The sequence below is a fragment of the Aulostomus chinensis genome, chromosome 4 (assembly GCF_037954235.1).
Source record: "Aulostomus chinensis isolate RoL2024-O1b breed Wild chromosome 4, RoL_Achi_v1.0, whole genome shotgun sequence".
NCBI classification, from domain to species: Eukaryota; Metazoa; Chordata; class Actinopteri; order Syngnathiformes; family Aulostomidae; genus Aulostomus; species Aulostomus chinensis.
In genome coordinates, this window is record NC_141323.1 from 7,420,768 (window position 1) to 7,441,604 (window position 20,837).

The following is a 20,837-nucleotide window of genomic DNA, read 5'->3' on the forward strand; positions in this document are numbered from 1 at the left end:
GATGTTATGCAATACAGGACTGGTCATTTGAAGCTCAGTGTGTTTTCCAAGTTGATCTCCATAGTGGAGTGAAATGGTCCCAACACTGGCCTGGAGGAAACCTGCCGGCGTCGCTGGACCTCCGCGTGTCAACAGAGGCAGCAGCAGGCGGCTCAGCTCAGATGTTGAGGAGTCAACGAGACGTGCAGCTGGGACTTCATGCTTTTCTGGGTCTCCTCACCAGAGCCCACACTAAATTAACATCTGATTCACTGAGAGACTTTCAACCTCCCCTTGGGCCCCGTCGTCGTCTCCCTCCCCCCTCCATCCCTCCATCCCTCCATCTCCCACTTCCATCCCTGTAGCGTTCACATTCCCACAGGATCCAAATACAGCAGCCTTCGAACATTGAACATTTATAAATGGGTACTTAAGGGGGTTGGTAGAGGAAAAAAATTGGCCTACTTGTTACTTTCCTTGCTACTCTACACACCCCTCCTCCTCCTCCTCCTCCTCCTCCTCCTCCTTTTTTTCTTCCTCTCAAATTTCATCTTTCCTCCTCCTAAGTGCTGCCAGTCTGCAGCCCTGTAGCTGAATGTACGGTTCTGGAGTGAGAAGCAGATGAGAGGACATTTATTGTGTCATTTCCCTGGAGGGATTTCTCTTTAAATTACCTGTAAAAAGCCCTGGGGGGGGGGTCCTTCACTGTGCTGGGCGTGCGTGTTGTGGCACGCTACAGGGCATTCGCCTCCATTTCACACATGCCTTCCCTCCCCAAGGCATGTAGCACTGTAGAGGCAGACGAGTGAATGAAGTGATGCTGTCCTTATGTTCCTCCTCGCCTCAGCGTCTCTCTTCTTTCTTCTACAAGCTCGACAATCTCCCTCCCTCTCTCCCTCCCTCCCTCTCTCCCTCTCCCCCTCTCCCTGTCTCCCTCTCTCCATCTGGCCAGTTTATCAGTACACGGTTGTGTTTGACCAGAGTCGAGGCAGTCAGCATGTCAAATACACTGTAAAAGAATCCATATTTTTAGCGCTGTTTTTTTTTCCTCGTCTTAACACACAAATTCGATGAGTCAGCTTGTTCCGAACGCCGCTGCAGTTTCTCCTCTCATGTGAGCGCTGGGAAAACAGGCAGATCAGCTCCGGTTGATCCACTTGCACCAAAATGACACTTAATTCCTGCATGATGACGTGGATTTCTGCAACATGGAGGACCTGACGAGGTTAGGGGTCATCTGTATGGCCGCATGGCTTCAGGAATTTGTTGCGACCCTGAACCAAGATGGCAGCTCCAGGATCTACTGCCCTCCATGAGACGAAGCATCTCTGCTCTCATTGCTTGGTGCAGCTCTAGAACCTCTAGAAGCTCGACGAAGTTCACAGCTGCAAGGAACCTCCAGAACCCTCAAGGGTCCGTTAAACTGATGCAGGTTTGCTTGTAAATACACCGAACAACCGGATGAAAAGTGGAATGCTCCAATCTCAATTATCTGAGCGTAGGACAGGACCTCCCTGCGTATGTGCGTGTGTGTGTGTGTGGGCCGGGGGGGGGGGGGGGGGGCATGAAAGGTGGCTGATGAAAACCCAGCTGTTCCATCAGCACATGTGGGTTTGCAGTAAAATTCTTGTCCCTCAGCTTGGAGGTCAGCCTGCAGCGCCCTCTAGGGCCTCCGATCACTGATCTCATCTGGATTGCATGAGTTTCCTTGTTGCTCCCCAGACAAATAGGAGATACACACACTACAACGTCTTTATTTAGTATCAGTCCTCATAAACAAAGTTGGCGCGTAGTTGTCCTCTTCACATAGTCCCGCCCACTGCAGGCAGCAGCAGTCAGCCTCCATCTTCTGCTGAATTCATCCTACAGTTGCTCTCATTTGCATATTTCTTTGTTTGTCATCAGGCGACAGGCGAGTTTAAGACTGACATTCCAATAATGAACATAAAACCATTGTCACAGCTGCATGAGACAGACGTACAGCAGGTTGACCACAGGTGCGTCTCCATTGACCTGCAGAGTGACCGCGCTCAGAGAGACGCTCTGTTGTTTCCCTGTTAGCTTCCTGTTGTCGGAGGGAACGTGTCACATTTCTTGCAGTGTGCAGAACCACAGGAGCGGCTCCATGCTCCCCCTGAGGGCAGCTCAGTGCTTCTCACAGTGTCCCTTCTGCCACGCTGGCACTTCCAGCTCTTGCCTTTTGCCCCCCAGCTCATCCCAGATGCCACCTTTCCTTTAACCCCCAACACCACCCGCAACACCTCCGGCACCTCACCAGACCAGCCAGCAGCTCTGGATGGTCTGGCTAATCTCCACCGTTCACACGCTCACACACAGAAGACTGGAGCGAGGGTGTGTGTGTGCGTGTGCGTGTGTTCTCTCCTCTCCTCCCTCCCTCCTTCTCTCCACTGAAGAACTTTGAAATAATTTGCGTCTCATGGGTTTTTTGCACATTCTAATTTCCAACTAAATGGGACATCTGTTTGAGAACGGGAAGATTTGCCACGGTTGCCAAGGCAACTATCATTCTGAAAGAATTGGGGAAGGGGGCTACTATCACTGTGAAAGGAAGGGGGTGTAGGAGAAAAGGGAAGAACGGCCAACAGCTTTTAATGGCAGAATTACACTTTCTCCATTTCCTTCTCTCTTTCCTTCCATTCACTCTGTCCATCCCTCCATCCCCTTTTTTTTTTTTTTTACTTCGACCATCACATGCTGCCTTCTCTCCTTTTGTTGTGTTCCGTGTCCGAAACCCTCCCAGCGCTGCCGGGTCTGGGGTTGTTGTTTAGAGCTGTGAGGGACCGGTGTGCCTCCCTGGCGCCAGCACGCTTGCTAACAGTACAGACTGGAGCTGATGGCTACGATGTCAGAAGGGTCCAGACAGGAGGAGACGTGCTGAGGAGGGTCTTTGTTCCTTTGTCATGTCTTGAAGTTCTTTCCTTCTATAGGGCTGAAAGTCTGCCGCTGCTGCCTGGAGAGCAGGTGACGCAGCGCTGCGTCTGTTTGTATTCATGTGAAGAATTGTATGCACAGCTTGAGGGATAAGCCTCAGGGCTTTACAATCAAGACAGAGAAAAGGGGTCAGTTTTTGTTAAGAGCAGCAGCGCACAAATTGTCTTGATAATTCTCGATATTGTAAAATCTAGATTGTTGCCTGCAGCAGTTGTAGGGATAGCGACACACTCCGCTGCAGTACAGCTGAGCTTCTCGCACAAACTGGTGGCTGGAAACGTCACTCAGTTGACTCTTGCTGAGTCCAACAGTCCACAAATGATTGTTGAACTGAATCGGCAGCTGAATTATCAGAACCCAAACCTGTTATCAGCTCCAGGTGGAGGAAGGAGGAATCACCCAATCACCCGGAAAATGAATGCTCGAGTTTTTTAACGGTAAAAACGCCTGTGACATGAAAACTAATGAAAGTCTTACTTTTCTTCAATTGAATGTTCATTTCATAAATGAAATTATAATCCAAGAATAATCCTGTTAAAACTGTCAGCTTGTGTCCTTCAGGTAGAAACATAACCTAGAAGACAAGCTCAGAGCGAAACCTCTGCAGGCAGGGTGGAGGCGGCGCTCCTCGCCAGGACGAGATGTTGCTCCACTACCTAAGACAGATCTAAAAATCCTGGACCTTGAACTGTATTTATGGTCAGCAGGGGCGGGGGTGTTGTCGTTGTCGTTGTCGTTGTTGTTGTTGTTGTCGTTGTTGTTGTCATTGTTGTTGTTGTCGTTGTCATTGTTGTCGTTGTCGTTGTTGTCTTTGTTGTCATTGTTGTCGTAGTTGTCATTGTTGTCGTTGTTGTTGTAGTTGTCATTGTTGTTGTTGTCGTTGTTGTAGTTGTCATTGTTGTCGTAATTGTCATTGTTGTAGTTGTCATTGTTGTAGTTGTTGTCGTTGTTGTCGTAGTTGTCATTGTCGCAGTTGTCATTGTCGTAGTTGTCATTGTTGTAGTTGTCATTGTCGTAGTTGTCATTGTTGTAGTTGTTGTCGTTGTTGTCGTAGTTGTCATTGTCGTAGTTGTCATTGTCGTAGTTGTCATTGTCGTAGTTGTCATTGTCGTAGTTGTCATTGTCGTAGTTGTCATTGTTGTAGTTGTTGTCGTTGTTGTCGTAGTTGTCATTGTTGTAGTTGTCATTGTCGTAGTTGTCATTGTCGTAGTTGTCATTGTCGTAGTTGTCATTGTCGTAGTTGTCATTGTTGTAGTTGTCATTGTTGTAGTTGTTGTCGTTGTTGTCGTAGTTGTCATTGTCGTAGTTGTCATTGTTGTAGTTGTCATTGTTGTAGTTGTCATTGTCGTAGTTGTCATTGTCGTAGTTGTCATTGTCGTAGTTGTCATTGTCGTATTTGTCATTGTTGTAGTTGTGGTTGTGGTTGTTGTCATCGTCTTGTTTCTGCAGAGCTCACTATGAGCGTCACCTCTGACAATGAGCTCAGCTGTCTTGGCAGTCTTAGAGGAGGCCTGAGTTTGACAGAGAGGTCACACATGGTTGATAATGACAGCACATCTGGTGGGGCAGAGACATTCCAGAGGCTTTGCTATGTTCGGGTGCAGCTCCGCCCCTGGAGGGGAGGTGCACCGGGATGGGACTCGTGGATCACCGATCCACACTCGTTTACTGATGAAGTTGTACCTTGACTGGGCAGATTGATTATATCATCAGAGCAGTGATGACATCAGTTAACAAGTCAGTGGCAGTCCAGTGAGGACACAGTCGGTGCTGCGCGTCAGACACCAGACTGATCCGGATTAAACAATCTGGATTCCTGGTTTACCAAATACAGTCAGCAAATTAAAAGTGAGGTTGATCAGCTGGACCTCCATCTGTGAGAGCACCTGTTGTTCCTGGAGGGTGATCCTGAGCTCCTTCTTCACTCTCCTCCTACCCTCTTACCTCCCCTCAGACAAGCTGCTGTTTTAAGAACAACTCTTTACACACTCCACTTCGCTCCTTTAAGTGTGTGGCTAACAATTTTTCGTGTCGGCGTCCCCTGCGAGAGTCGTCTCCGGCGGGAGCTCATTATTGCCGGGCATGATGTTAACTGCCTGGGTCCCGGCTGATTTGTCACATCCCAGCTCCCTCCTGGAGGTGTTGTAGAGTTGTGTGTGTGTGTGTGTGTGTGTGTGTGTGTGTGTGTGTGTGTGTGTGTGTGTGTGTGTGTGTGTGTGTGTGTGTGCGCATGCTGTCATAAAACACGGCTTTTACTGTCTTCTTTCCTGACAGTAACTCTCTTGTCAGTGCTGAGGAACGGCGGCGTGTCACCATGTTGAGAGTGTGGCAATTCTCCAGTTGCTGGTGTTTCTTACTCTGATTAATGCACTTTTTATGGCTTTGCATTGTTCAGTGAAATGCTGAGCTTCATCCACTTACAGGATGCGTGAGATGGGCTGGAGTGTGTTGAAGAAGAAAATCAGCAATGAAAGTGGAGATTTATGATGCAGACAGACATTTTCAGCTCGGTGGCTTCATCAAGGACTGTAGATCATTTCTGCCAGAAGTCTGAGAACAGTTTTACTGGAAGGTTCGACGGCAACATTGCAAACATGTTCGATGCTGCACTTTGAACTGAGAATGGAGGAAAGTTTAGTTTTGTATTCAATATCGCTGGGATTCATTTAGTATTTTACTGCTCTTACAAGCTTTCCCAGATTTGATGACTTGAGTGAAAGGGAACAGGTAAATGAAGGGATGAATGAAGGGGCATTCAGGGGTGAGTCATCAGTCCTCCTAACTTCTCTGGAAGCAGAAACCAGGAGCTGAAGGAGCCAAATTAGCTTTTATTCAAATGCGAGTTAAGGGTGACAATGATAGATATTCACTATCTTTCCTGTTTGTCTTCAGTTTTTGTTTTTCTGAACTTGATTTTGCTGAAGTCAACAAAAGTACCGTTAATCATCCAAGTGGCAGGACTTCAGTTGCCCCCCAAACACGACAGAGGCCCACCAGGAGAAAGCAAACAGGGACGAGAGACGATGTTCAGATATGCAACAAATTTGAACAAAGCTTCATGGGGACCAGGTCCAGAAGAAACCCGAAGAGAAAAAGCAGTGGGAGCCTGGACCACGACCAGCTGGGGCGTGTCATGGCAGCGCCGGCCCGCTGCTGCTCCTCTTTTTCAGTGGTTACAGATTGATTTCTTGTGGTTATTTGCACCAGTAACACAAATGAGTCATAAATTCAGTGTGACATCATGCGAAGGTCAAAATCAGCTTCATGTTTAGTTCTTGAAGGTAGGATTTAGAAGGACTGGGGGTTGATAGCAGCCCTGCAGCTTGTCTCTCAGGCTCATCAAGGAGCTTCATGGAACCCCGCGGCAGCATCGTTCCATTTCCTCACATTTCATTTAAAGCTGTTGTCATAAAAACATCTTATTTGGAATATTTTGTCCATGTGCACATGATGCACCATCACTGAGGGACGGGTCGCCACCGTCTCGTCGACTGTCAATAATGAATCAACATATCAGATCACAGTAACAAATCTACTGAAGCGAGTTCGTGGGACATGGAACCATCTCTCAGCAGAGCTGAGATCAGTTTTAGACTTGATTAGCAAGCAGCTGGCTGGTCAGGAAGGAAGGAAGGAGTGTCAGAACGGGAGAGGAGAGCAGGGACAGGAGACTCAACTACTCATCTGTCACTAATCCTGTTCTAGAGTCCGTCCCTTTGCTTGTCCAGAGGGTCCCTGGTTCCCTCCTCTGGGTTTCCCACTTCCAGTGTTGAATTCACTTTCATTTCACTCCACGCTGGTGGCTGTCACTGTCTAACTGCAGTGCCACCCCCACCCCCACCCCCACCCCCACTCACACACACACACACACACACACACACACACACACACACACACACACACACACACACACTACCACAACCTTTTTTTTGGTTCATTCAAAAGAAACATCAAGGAGACAGCAAGGTGTTTTCGTGTGTGTGCCACTGACAGTGGGACCATCCCAGTAGAAAACCCAGGACTGACGGTTGGAGAATGATGGCGGGATGCTGATACAGCAGCTGTCAGGGACGAGGACAGAGACGGACTTGCTGGGGGGGGGATAAAGGGAGGATGGAGGGAAGGTGGAGTGAGGATAGAGGGAGGGAGGGTGGAGGTTAGGGTTTTCCACAGTTTTGACCTGCTGGCTGTATTATTATGACTCTCCTCTTGTTTCCAAGGCAACCATCCCAGGTGTCAGTGGAGGCCAGAGGTCAACCAGCCTCACGAAGCGAACACTGCTATGATCTAATCAAGAGTTATCGTGAGCATAGATCCATGACCTCAATGGATGGGAATCTCAGTGTGCAGGGTCCTGATCACTCGCTGCTCTCACCTGTTTACCACAGAAACAAAGGATGTTCCACCGGGTCAGGACCACCGGGTCAGGACCACCGCGTCAATTCCACCAGTATTACAAGCACAAAACAGGTGTGATAATATGGGGGAGAGGTGGCGTGGCGAGTCTCACCTGTCAGCTGGCTAACACACCCTTGCTAACCAACATCCACGTTCCTCCAGTTTAAAAGGGTTCCACTCTTTCTGCTGCTTTGCTTAGACCGGTCGGCTGAACGTGGTGGTGTAGCGAACAGATAGGAGGCGGGTCCACGTGCGCACGCTGCCACCTGGACGCATTCATCAAAGTGCCTGCAAGTGAGTGTTGGCACGCTTCGAGAAATATGATCAGTTGGGCACGCAGAATTTTTGTGTACTATCAGATGGATCCAAGTTATGATTTGAAAAATGAGGATCTAATCTACCAAACAATCGTCATAGCAACAGAAACAAAAAGCCTGGAGTTCCATCTGAATCCCAAGAACGGGAATGCCACGTCGGCAAGAGCGTAGCTGCTTCTCGTCTCGTGGGTTGGGTGATTCGGTTCTTCCACAAATCTGTTTTCCATGAGAAACCTGGGACCCGGAGCAACAGGCTGGATGTGACTGCAGACCAGAGGGCAGTGGGATCCTGCAGGCTCTGCAGGCCCTCGGCCCTTTTGATCGTCTTCCACATTGTTGTTTATTCAGTTTGAGTCTCTGAGTGTTTGTCACCGACCAAATCAGGACAGCCAGATCCAGATCTTTCACCCATGAGTCCTCATCCAGCTGGTTGTTGCAGAGGCTGTCGGCCCAGTGAGGGCTGAGGAGATATGGTCTGTGTGTGTGTGTGTGTGTGTGTGTGTGTGTGTGTGTGTGTGTGTCAGGGAAGCCCAAGAATGTAGCTTGGCTGTGTCCTCTCACTGTTTCTTAGATGAAGCTCACAATGTGTGTGTGTGTCTGAGAGTGAGAGTGTGTGTCACATGGACAGATGCCTCCACTCTCTGTCCCACAGATGGACTCTGTGATGTCACAGTGTCCTTGTCCAGGATTCACAGGATGCTTGGACGCACACAACTAACGTAAACCCAACTGGGCTCACTGCTGAGTGCTGGTGTGTGTGTGTGTGTGTGTGTGTGTGTGTGTGTGTGTGTGTGTGCGTGTGTGTGCGTGTGTGTATCTAGCTTAACACTTGGTGTTGAGCTTTGCTGATCTTCTGGTCTCTCTGCCTTGAGCTGTGCGTGCACACACACACACACGCACATACACACGTACATACATACACATACACACATGCATACACACACGTACACACACATACATACACACACATATATACACATACACATACATACACACACAAATATATACACACACATACACATACATAGACACATACATACATACATACACACACATACAGACACACACACTCACACACACCCTCACTCACACACACACACACTCACTCACACACACACACACACACACTCACACACACCCTCACTCACCCACACACACACTCACTCACTCACACACAAACACACACACACACACTCACACACACCCTCACTCACACACACACACTCACTCACACACACCCTCACTCACTCACTCACACACAAACACACACAGACACACACACACACACACACACACACACACACACTACCTGAACAAGAATTTTCTCTCCCAATGAAGTAAATCACAGCAAATGCGTGTGTGGCAATTAGAGTCAGAGTTGAAAATAAACATACGGTTACGTCTGTCCGTCATGTGATGAGGCCGGACCAATCAGATGAGGTTCCATGGGTTCCCTGGAACAGTGACTTGCTGCTGTCACTGTGTTTCTTCAATACTCTGTTGAAATGAAGTGACCGGCAGAAAAACAACAAAATGGAGGAGGAGCTCAGGAACCTCGCTGCCCAACACCCAGTCTGATAGGACAAAGGAGCAAATCATACTCAGACTCACTGGGGACACGTGTGGCACAGGTGGCACCGCTGTGGTGGCACCGCTGTGGTGGTCACAGATAAGAGGAACAGTTTCAGGACATACCTGGCAGGTGATTAACCATCTGACCGTGTTTGTCATACTAAATTCAACCAATCAGATCATCCAACTCATGGAGAAGCTGAAGTCGGTCAGTTGGAGTGAAAACATGGTTTCCATGGAGACGGCTCTTCAGTGGCAGTCTTTGCTCTTCTTCTTAAGGAGAAATTCTCTGGTTCTGACAGCAGCATCTATAGAAACCTCATTGGACGGACAGTCATGCTGTCATCACAGTTAAACCACACCCCTCTCCCCTGAAAGCATCCTGATTGGCCCACTCCCCTTTTGGTGTGGACACAAACATGAGGTGGAGGTCTGTCCATCATCCAGCCATTACTCTATAGTGCTTATCTGTTCAAGGTTACGGGGGTGTAGCCTATCCCATCAGCCTTCAGGTGAGAGGTGGGTTCACCCTGGACGGGTCACCAGTCGCAGGGCCATCAGGAGCCATTAGGGTTTCAGTATTTTGCTCAAGGACACTTGGACATGGTCCCTGGGGGGGAGCAGGGATCGAACCAGCGACCCTTCGGTTGCTACATGGCCACCCCCTGAGGTGAAGGTCTGTACAGGTGTAACTTGGACCATCACTCCTTTTATCACCTGCAGTGAAACATCACAACTGTGCGTGTGGTGTCTTTGGAATCTCAGACCTTTTTTATTTCTTCCTCTACAACTGTTCATGATTGATAAATATTGTGTGATGATGGAAGTTTCAAAACCCCTGATGGGTGTGTGTGTGTGTGTGTGTGTGTGTGTGTGTGTGTGTGTGTGTGTGTGTGTGTGTGTGTGTGTGTGTGTGTGTGTGTGTGCGCGCGTGCGTGCGTGTGTGTGTTTGTTGTGACCTGCTGTGAGTTACACCAGTCCTGCTGAGGGCCAACATGTTGCCAATCTGCTTCTCAGCGGAAGTGTGTGTGTGTGTGTGTGTGTGTGTGTGTGTGTGTGTGTGTGGTGGGGGGCTGAAGACTCTGTCAGCGCCACACAGGTGGAGCCGAGGCCACAGGAAGGACACGGTTAACAGGAACACTGAGCATGTCACATCCCGTGTTTCACACACATCAGCCTCCAGCTGCCCCGTGGCTCCAGGTTCTCCCGTCTATCATCACCATATCGATCCCGTCAAGTTCTCAAGGACTCGCTGCAGCTCAGTGCTCTCTGTTTTCCCATAATTCTCCTCAGTGGACTTCGCATGGTGGTCCAGGTGACCCAACAGAGTCCTGGTCCTCGTCTAACGCGACTCAAAGGTGATTTATAACTTGGACTTGTGCTTTTCTAATCCTCCAATCATCTCTTGTTTTGGAGGTCACATGATTGGTGAGTGTTTTCTCAGGTATCTTAGAGGGAAAGGGAGGGCTGGCCAGCGGTCGAGCTCGTCTTGCGGACAGTGATTCACGGTCTCAGACGACCTGCTCCACCTGCTGAGCGCTGCTGCCTGCAGCTGGGAGATGAGACAGCAAATCAAGGTCATGGTTAGGATCACTTTTACCTCGATCGCACAAAGAGAACAGTTGCTTCTACTCCTCTCGACTCTCTAGAACTCTGCACTGCAACATTCAAAAGCTGATAAAATCATCACTTCATTTCAGGGCTGGAAGACTTGGAAAAAAATATCTAATTGTTATTATTTTTGGCTTGTCCAGCAATTTCTGTTGGACAAGGTTTGGGGGTTTTTACATTTGAAAGTCAGTTGATTGGGAGATGCCTGCAGCTCCTTCCCCCGTCACATGACGGGTTCAGGGTTTGGGGGTGAAAACCTTCCCCCGGTGTTCCATGAGCATGAGGGGGAGCAGAGTTTCTGTCCTGTCAGTGCTCCATCCCCACCGCAGCAGCGAGGTGGCTTCAGAGCCGTGAGAGTTGCTTCCATGACTGTCACCTGCTGACGTCACACCTGGAGGGGGCACATCTACTCACGGTGTGTTTACTGACCAGGTGGTTCATCGCCCTGCTGGGTTCAGGCTTTCTCCAATTGGTCCAGAGCAGGCGACTGGCGGGAGAGAGGAGGAGAGACAGATGCCACACAGGAGTAGTTAGCAAAAGTAAAGAAAAGATGAAGATGTGATGAGGATCTCACACACACACACACACACACACACACACACAGAAAGAGAGAGCTGTTTTGGGTCCTGGTTGTATTAAATACTTTTATGTTTTAGTTTAAGTGTTGAAAGTGACTTTTCCTCTCATCCTTAAGAGAGATGAAGCCCCAAACTGCGTATGAGTGTGTGTGTGTGTGTGTGTGTGTGTGTGTGTGTGTGTGTGTGTGTGTGTGTGTGTGTGTGTGTGTGTGTGTGGTTTGGATGCTGCTGTTTTTTCCCATTGTGCAGCCTAAAGATGTGCCTGGGGATCGAGCGCTCAAACGCAGACATCTGTTTTCTCCTTTTCAAGCCTCCATTACGGCTCGCAGGCCGGCACATGAACAGAGGAGGAGAAGTGGGTGACGCGTGGGCATATTAAAGATTCTAACACAAATCACCAGTGCCATTGTAATCCCTTACCTGATGAAAACATCCTCATTCTGGAGCGGGGGAATTATCCGTGGAATTACATTCAGGTCACTCTCATGTTTGCTCAGCAAATACAGCAGTCGGTCTCCCTTAGAAGGAAGCTACGGTCAATTCCTCACAAGAGATAATCTCTTTTAGCAACTGTGATGGAGACACCCACAGTCGGCACACAGACGATTTCCTGGCACGGAACAGCATGAAAAAGGCTGGCTGCAAAAATGAGACATAAAGCGTAGAGAAAGGAGGAGCCGCTGCTCTCCCACTGATTGATCGCACCAAATTAGAACAAGGTGGTCTGGTAATGCTGGCGTGCCAAGATGATTGACTTCATCATCAGAGTTTTAGGGACATTCACACTCTCGCAAAAACAAAAAAGTAAAGCACACAACTGACAGGATTTCCATCCATGTGTTTGCTAAATTTTGAAGTTTCATAAGCAAAACTGCTCAGGATTTCATAGGAAGAAGCGGTGCATCAACACAAAGATGAGCAGACGAAGAGTGGGGGGCCACGGGTGGATCCAGCGTGTCTGTCGCCGCTGAGGCGCGACGAGCAGCAGACACACAATCACAGCTCCTGGAGTTGACGATGAGGGAGTGTTCACCATTTACTAAGAGTCAAATTCTTCATTCAGTAGAAATGCAGGATGATTTCATTCGGTTCTTTGTTTTTTAAAAGGGAAAATGTCCATTTTTAAACCTTTTGACAAATGTTTCCATCAGCAGTGTCTTCATCTGAGAAGAAGGAAATCACAACAAATACGAGTGCAGCAGGTGGCCGGTGTGCGGTGGCTGCTGCCAGGCCCCCACCCCACGGTGACATCAGCCGAAGGCTCGTTCATCCGGCCACCGTTCACTCACAAGTACCACCGTGGCGAGAAAGTAGAAACAGAAGAGAAGGCAAGCTTGTGACTGACAGCAACGTGGACAAGTCAGTTTTCTCCTTCTTGAGGTTTCATTGAAATTTCAATCAAAAATGATGATAACAAACAAAAATCTTGCTAATTTGAATTCTTACTGACGTGGGTCTTATTGAGCTGGCGTGGAGGATGTGAAGCCGCCGCCGCCGCCGCCGCCGCTTGTTGGCCTCAGGGCCCCGGGGACAGGATTTCACACACCATCGTCGCTGAACATCAGCAAAACCTGGATGGAAACTAAACCTGAGATTACTGGAAACGCGCCATAGTCAAAGCGAAGTGAAAGCAGCGAACACTCGTCACGTGTTCTCACCGCCCTCGTCTCAGCCTCTCCATCACGCTGTTCCACTAGATTATACTGTCACCGTTCTCTCTCTCTCTCCGTTGCGTGTTCGTCATCCCTCCATTCACACAGAGAGAAATGGGAGCTGAACGATTGAGCTGCTGCTTATTTAACTGAGATGTTAAGATGAACATGAATATTGCATTTCTCTGGGCTGATTAATATGCTGGGCCGGTCGAAAATGTTTTAATATTCACAGTGTAAATTATTGAAATTGTGTTCATGGGCAGCGTCGGATCGTTCGTCAGAAATGTTGAGTCTCTGATGTTTGGAAGTGATGCAGTTTTAATGGCCTGAAATGGGACATGATTTCCCATGATGCACAGGGTGATGCACAAGTGCTTGACCACCCCCACTGACCTCAGAATCAGTGGTGTTAGAGTGCTTCATTTAGAGTGAGGGACAGACAGAAGGGTGTGTGTGTGTGTGCGTGTGCGTGTGTGTGTGTGTGTGTGTGCGTGTGCGTGTGCGTGGCAGGTATTTCTTCCTATTTTCAGGTTTTTCTTTCTCTCCATCTGGCTTCAAAGTCCCTGCAGATGTCACACACACACACACACACACACACACACACACACACACACACACACCAGAAATGATTCTTTACAAAAATCCTCATCTGATGTTCTAGTGAGCACAGACGCTTCAGGCAGCAGCACCAGCGATAAAGTTGGTGTTTCGAGTGACTGCTCATGGCAATTAAAAAAAAAAAGCTAGTTGTGTGATGGCGGATGGCGTCGCCTATGGGTGCGCGCGCACACACACACACACACACACACTCACACACGTCGTAGAGGAAGATGGATCGGAGTACAGATTGTAAGTGACATGTTAATTTCTTCTCTGTCACTCACAGCTGAGGTGTCTGCTGTGAAAGTGAAAGGAACCAGCCATCAGGACCCTCCACACCTTCCTCCTCTGCTCTTCTTATTCCTCTCTTTTCCCTCTCATCTCCCTGAAGGAGATACGATGCTCCCTTGCTTCTAATTTGTTTGACTGTATTTGTAACAGGTTCCTGGGGGCGGAGCTGCCGTCCTTATCTGACCCCGCCTGCCACAACAGAGGGCCTCTTACTGGCATCCATCTTATAAATACACCCTTGTACAAGCATGATAATGTCATGATAAATAGGAACATTACAAGAATGCTGTGGAAAACATGTATGTGTGTATATGCATATATACACACATACATGTATATGTATACATATACATATACATGTATGTGTGTATATGCATATATACACACATACATGTATATGTATACATATACATATACATGTATGTGTGTATATGCATATATACACACATACATGTATATGTATACATATACATATACATGTATGTGTGTATATGCATATATACACACATACATGTATATGTATACATATACATATACATGTATGTGTGTATATGCATATATACACACATACATGTATATGTATACATATACATATACATGTATGTGTGTATATGCATATATACACACATACATGTATATGTATACATATACATGTATACATATACATGTATATGTATACATATATATGTATGTATACATGTATATGTATACATGTATATGTATACATGTATACATATATATGTATGTATTCATGTATATGTATACATATATATGTATGTATAAATGTATACATATATGTATGTATTCATGTATATGTATACATATATATGTATGTATTCATGTATATGTATACATATATATGTATGTATACATGTATATGTATACATGTATACATATACATGTATACATATACATGAATACACATACATGTATATGTATACATATACATGTATACATATACGTGTATATGTATACATGTATATGTATACATATATATGTATGTATTCATGTATATGTATACATGTATATGTATACATGTATATGTATGTATACATGTATATATCTATACATACATATATGTATATACATACATACATGTATGTTTACATATATACATATATGTATACATACATATATGTATGTGTGTATATATACGTATACATATATACATACATATATGTATACCTATATGTATATATTTATACATATATACATACATATATGTATACGGATTTATGTATGCATGTGTATGTATATATGTATAAATATATACATACACATGCATACATATATCCGTATGCATATATGTATGTATATATGTATAAATATATACATATACATACATATATACATACATATATGTACACTGATATATGTATGTATATGTATAAATATATACATATACATACACACATATACATAAATATATATGTATGTATATGTGTGTATATTTTTTCTTCACATTCTTTCAATGTTTGTTGCCTGTCACCCTCAAAAATGTGGAGTTGAGTTGAGGTTCTGTTCAGGGTCCAGAACATCATGTGACCTTTCACACCTTCAATATGAGACATGGACACAGGGTGATAGCCAGGACGCATGATGTTTTTGGCGCCTATATTAACCTGACAATCTGTGGTGTGTGTGTGTGTGTGTGTGTGTGTGTGTGTGGGGGGGGGGGGGTGTGTGTGTGTGTGGGTGTGTGGGTGTGTGGGTGGGTGGGTGCCTGCAGGCAGCCCTGGTACTACGGCTGGGGCTTCAACCTGCCACGGGGTCAGGCTCTGCTGGACAAGTGGAACCAGATCCCAGACAGCACAGACATCCTGGTTACACACTGCCCCCCACTGGGTGAGAAGCACACTACAGCACCCATCGACAGCACACACTGTTCATCTTCATGCGTGTAGGTGCGAGTTGTACGTTTTCAGTGTCACTGCGCATCGTCGTCTTGCACGCTGACCCAGTAGAGGATCCTGGGATGGTGCTGGGAGCCCTCTCCCTCAGTCACACGGCTGCTCCACAGACACACAGAAACAGGAGCCATGTTCACTTACGTGTACTTCCTCCATACATGCAACATTCCTCTCAACAGACTCTCCATGTTAGCGCACACGTGCAGTAGCCAGTCCCCCAGCTGCCTCCCTGAGTCGGAGCAGTCCACCATCCACAAACTCGGAGCTCTGCAACACTTAAGTGTCTTCTCAAGTGAAAAAGTTTGGAAACATTCTGAATTAATATGTGACCATCCAAAACTTTCCCTGGCTCTCTCTCTGTTTTCCTCTAAATTCTGTTAAATGTTTGACTCATTCAAGTCGGCTCTCCTGACACCTGGTTGGTCCCTGTGGTGGGGAGAGGTCTGAGCTGCTGCATATGTAGAGGGACCTCAGATAGCTTGTGACGTATAAATAAAAGTGACATGACTAGACTGTAAACACGTCTGTCTCACACCTACACACAAGCAGACGGAGAGGCACACACACACACACACACACACACACACTTTCACACCTCATCTCTCGCTGCAGCTGTGGTGTTCAGACGAGTGTGCTTGATGGATTTCTGTGTCTGCGTCTCAGCTGCGAACACGGACATTTATTTTCCATTCAGCTTAGCCAAGTGTTTCCAGCTATCTGCTCGTGAGCCACTGGCATATGGAGCAGCTACAGCCGGCTACACACACACACACACACACACACACACACACACACACACACACACAGATACAAGAGTGGAGGGAAGAGTAAGAGATAGGAAGGAGGGAGAAAGGAACCATGTAATGAAGAACAACATCGTGGAGTATAAATGGATTCTTTACAGCACCAGAGGACAAGAAGCAACATCCACTTTCAAAACATTTTTATGTGAGAGAAACAATTGAGAACACGATGGAAAAAGAAGTGCAAGCAAGACGTCATTTCACACTGCGGCAAAGCCCGTCGTCTTTTATGAGGTGTGATAAAGCGGCAGATCAGCAGCTAGGAAAATATGGGCTCTTTATCTGGCTGCGAGGAAGAAGTTAATAGCAGAAAGATTAAGAGAGAAAGCGAGACAAGAGGAAAACAGGCTGAGTGCCGGAGGCAGCAGCTGCTTTGAAACAAGTGGCACATTCCAGACACAAAAAGGCCCCGGAACTTCTCCCCTCACCTCCACCAGCTCACTTTCATCCCCTACATGATCCTGAAACTCTGCTGTTCTTCTACTGGTCAGATTCATTTAGAGGACAAATAAGTTGGAGAATCATTTCACCTGCTGCTTCACTGGCAGCTGAGACCTGAGGGTGTCACCCGGCCCACAACCCCCTGCAGGTTCAGCCCCGCTCACAGGAGAACAAGTCCTAGAGCAGCTGACAGGAGCGCGGGAGCTCCTGGTGTGATGGGTGCACAGTTGCTTCTCAACCCTTCTTTATCCTGTCTGACTGCACGGTCGTCCTGCTTGCAGCACAAACATTTCATCAAGTTTTGTACATTTGTCTACATCTCAAGTTGCATTAATGTAAGTCGATAATATCCCTGACGTTTGGGGCAATGAGATGAACGGCGGCTCAAAGCCTCATACAAGCAGATTCCATTCAGCGGCGGCTGGAAACATCACTGATGTGTCTGCTTTTGTTCCAATCGTCCAACTCCGACATTCCTCTGACGGATCTCTGCTTCTGCTGTTTGTCTCCCTGTAACACGCAGGTTTCCTTGACTGGGTCCCTAAGAAGATGCAGCGCGTCGGGTGCATGGAGCTGCTCAACACGGTCCAGAGGAGAGTTCAGCCCAAACTACACGTGTTCGGACACATTCATGAAGGTGAGTCCAAGACCAGGACGATGTTCATTGGTGGTTTTCGTCAGCCATCATCATCATAATTATTTCTGCTCTGTGCTGATAAGCCAGCCACATGAAGGAAGAGTCAGAACGGAGTCTTTGTCGGGAGAAACTCCAGTCTGGGACTGAGGGTCAGTGATGTCAATGAATAAGAGCTGTTGTGTCATCGGGGCCGGCGAGGGCACACAGGTCGCCTCCCTAGACCGAGGCTAGCAGGTCACTGCAGAACCCCCCCCTCCATTGAGTCAGATTAGAAACTAGATGAGTTTGTCAGCGGAGGACTGTTGAGCTTCTGAAACTATATGAGAACCTTAGGTGTTAGCATCCCAGAGGTGAAGCTTCTCGTCTGTCTCACCGTCCAAACATGACCTTCTTTTTCCTTTGTTGGATCAAACTGACAGGGAGCAGCAGGGCAACACTGCTGCCAATCAAAAGAAAAGCTGTGTGTCTCATGGCAGTGCTAACTGTGCTAACCTCTCTGGTCCCCCGGTCTCCAGGCTACGGCATGATGACAGACGGCACCACAACCTTCATCAACGCCTCAGCCTGCACCGTCAACTTCCTGCCCATGAACCCGCCCATTGTCTTTGACCTGCCCAATCCCAACCCCAGGACCACATGACGAGAGGAGGCGCATCCCACGTCTACTACCAACCAGGAGAAAGGAGTCAGGAGTGGTAGGTGAGGTGGGAGAGCAGATGAGCGAATGCTGTACATAGTGGAGACGGCCAGACGCAGGATACGTGTCACGTGTTTGACGGAACACGTGTAGTGGAGAGGACTCACGGAGGGGTGGATGCTGCCGGCTCGTCCCTGCAGTCTGTCTACGTGCATCATTCTTCATTTTTAAAGTAAAAGCAGACAATTGCACATGCAGAGACTGAGACGATTCACCATGTCCTGGTTTACTGCACTGACAATCTCCCACGGCTCCACGGGGGACACCAGGCAACCTGGCTTCCCTCTTAGCTGTGTCACAACATGGAAGAGTTCTGACTGACCCTGTGTCTCATCCTCAGGAGGCTGTCAGTCCAACCAGGTCCTTCTGTTGCTTCCATCAGGGTCGGGCTCTGGACGTGGGGGTGTCAGGCTAGGTGCTACATGCTAATGCTACCTGCGCCAAGGATGCTCACTGCTGCTGTTGATGGCAGATGTGGAACCTTTGAAGATTTTGCCAGAGATGCAAAGCTGTAACTACGTGTTCCACTGCGCTCGATGTAAATGTCCTCTGTCTGTGTTGAGAAAAAAAGATATTTTTTTTAAGATTTTAAGTTGTTGTGATGCTTTTTAAAACAAAGACAAAAAAGTATTTGGTGTCCAAAAGTGGTGGTTCCATTTCCTTGGGTCTGTTTCTCAGTAGTGTAAATGATTACGATGGTACTTTCCTCTGTGAGGCCACTCGGCCTCGTTTATGTGATTATTAACTCTTTCATGTCTGCTTTCTTTAGCTTTACTTTTGCCGTCCTTTGTTCTGTTTGTTGAGGAAGGCTGTCCCCAGCAGAAGCCTGCGTGTGCTTAGCATAACAAGAGCACGTCACACTTTGATCTCTCCGCTCTCGACACTCTGCGTGATCGTCCCCGCGGCTGCAGTTTAGTTGGGACGCCGGTGACGTCTGAGTGGTTCTAGATGGCACAACAAAGAGAGAAACAAACCCCACAAAGGTGTGTGTGTGTGTGTGTGTGTGTGTGTGTGTGTGTGTGTGTTCATATGTACATATATTTATAAATGCATGTGTACCTGGCGGTTACTGTGGCGTGTGTTTCGACAGCATCGGTACGTCATCTCTCTGACTCAGCTGTGAGCGGAGCCCCTCTACTGCGGGGGACTCGCTCTACTCTGGGTCTTTGTCCTCAGGTATTATCAGTGGTAACAAGTATTTTTACTCAAGCACTGTACTTAAGTGCAGTGTTAAAGTATCTGTACTTTTCGTGGCTATTGCTCTTGTACGGGACTTGGTACTTTTAATTCAGTACATTTCAAAGTAAACATAGTACTTCATACTCCACCTCATGTAGCTGAAGCCATCGGTGACCAGTTACTCTGAACAAAAAAGATATTTCATTCCAAAAAACACTTAAATACAACAGATGAAAAGTACTTTCAAATGTGAGGCCTCCAACATCGAGGGGACTCGATCAGAGCACACGCCACGTCAGCATGACCTTTAGAGCTCAGTGGTTGTACGACTGACCACTCGTAAGCGCGAGATACACGAACATCACGTAAAATGTGTACTTTACTTTTGATTCCTACGTAAACTCACTGTCAAATACTAGTCTACTGTTACATGAGTAGGAGTTTGAATGGAGACGTTTATCTGGCTGTTTCTACTTTGAGGTGGTGAGGGTAAGTAGGAGGGGGAGGGGGGGAGGGGGGGAGTGTGCTGCCGTGTGCGTGAGGTGGGGTCTCTGACCAGCTCCGATCAATAACCCGTGACTGTGTCAATCAAACGGATCCTTCTAATCTCTGGAAGGCTGATTGACTTTAGATGGTGTAACTGGTAGAACTGAGGTTCTGGAAAAAGCTACTGTCACCGTCAACTCTGCGGGAACATCACTGTGTGTGTGTGTGTGTGTGTGTGTGTGTGTGTGTGTGTGTGGTTGTTGAGCCTGCCTCGCAGCTGAAGATACCTGATGCCAGGAAAAGAAAAGGTTGACTGATCCTTTCAAAATAAAAGTCTTCAGTGTAAATGTACTATGAGAGTGTAAATGTACTACGAGAGTGTAAATGTACTACGAGAGTGTAAATGTACTACAAGAGTGTAAATGTACTATGCGAGTGGGCTGGTGCTCTGGGGGAGCGAGAGCATCTCTGCTACTCCTGCAACTCTCCTCATTTGAGGAACATTCCCACTTCCATCATTGCGAAGGTTCCTCAGAAGAACAAACGATGGGAGATTATGTCATTAAAACCCTCCTCAAAGAACCAAGAGACGTGAAGTCGAAGTTGGAAGGTAGTTGGAGGTACAGCTTCATACATAAGGGATGTGTACTGCGTTTGCTACGGAGTACTGCGACTCATCGGTGTCAGAAAAGAAGGGAACAGCTTTCATCTCCTCAGTCCTCATCGCGACG

The 20,837-nt window shown here is 47.2% G+C and overlaps 1 protein-coding gene across 3 annotated transcripts in view; it reads left to right on the forward strand.

Moving 5' to 3' along the window:
• The window catches only part of mpped1 (metallophosphoesterase domain containing 1), a 47,914-nt gene extending 27,810 nt beyond the window's left edge, over positions 1-20,104 (forward strand). For all 3 annotated transcript variants that reach the window (XM_086202400.1, XM_086202401.1, XM_086202402.1), the window contains 3 exons: positions 15,683-15,798; positions 17,631-17,744; positions 18,260-20,104. In XM_086202400.1, the coding sequence (XP_086058526.1) occupies positions 15,683-15,798; positions 17,631-17,744; positions 18,260-18,384 (355 nt within the window). In that variant the 3' untranslated portion in view covers positions 18,385-20,104. The remainder of the gene's footprint in view (positions 1-15,682; positions 15,799-17,630; positions 17,745-18,259) is intronic.
• Positions 20,105-20,837: the final 733 nt, after the last annotated feature.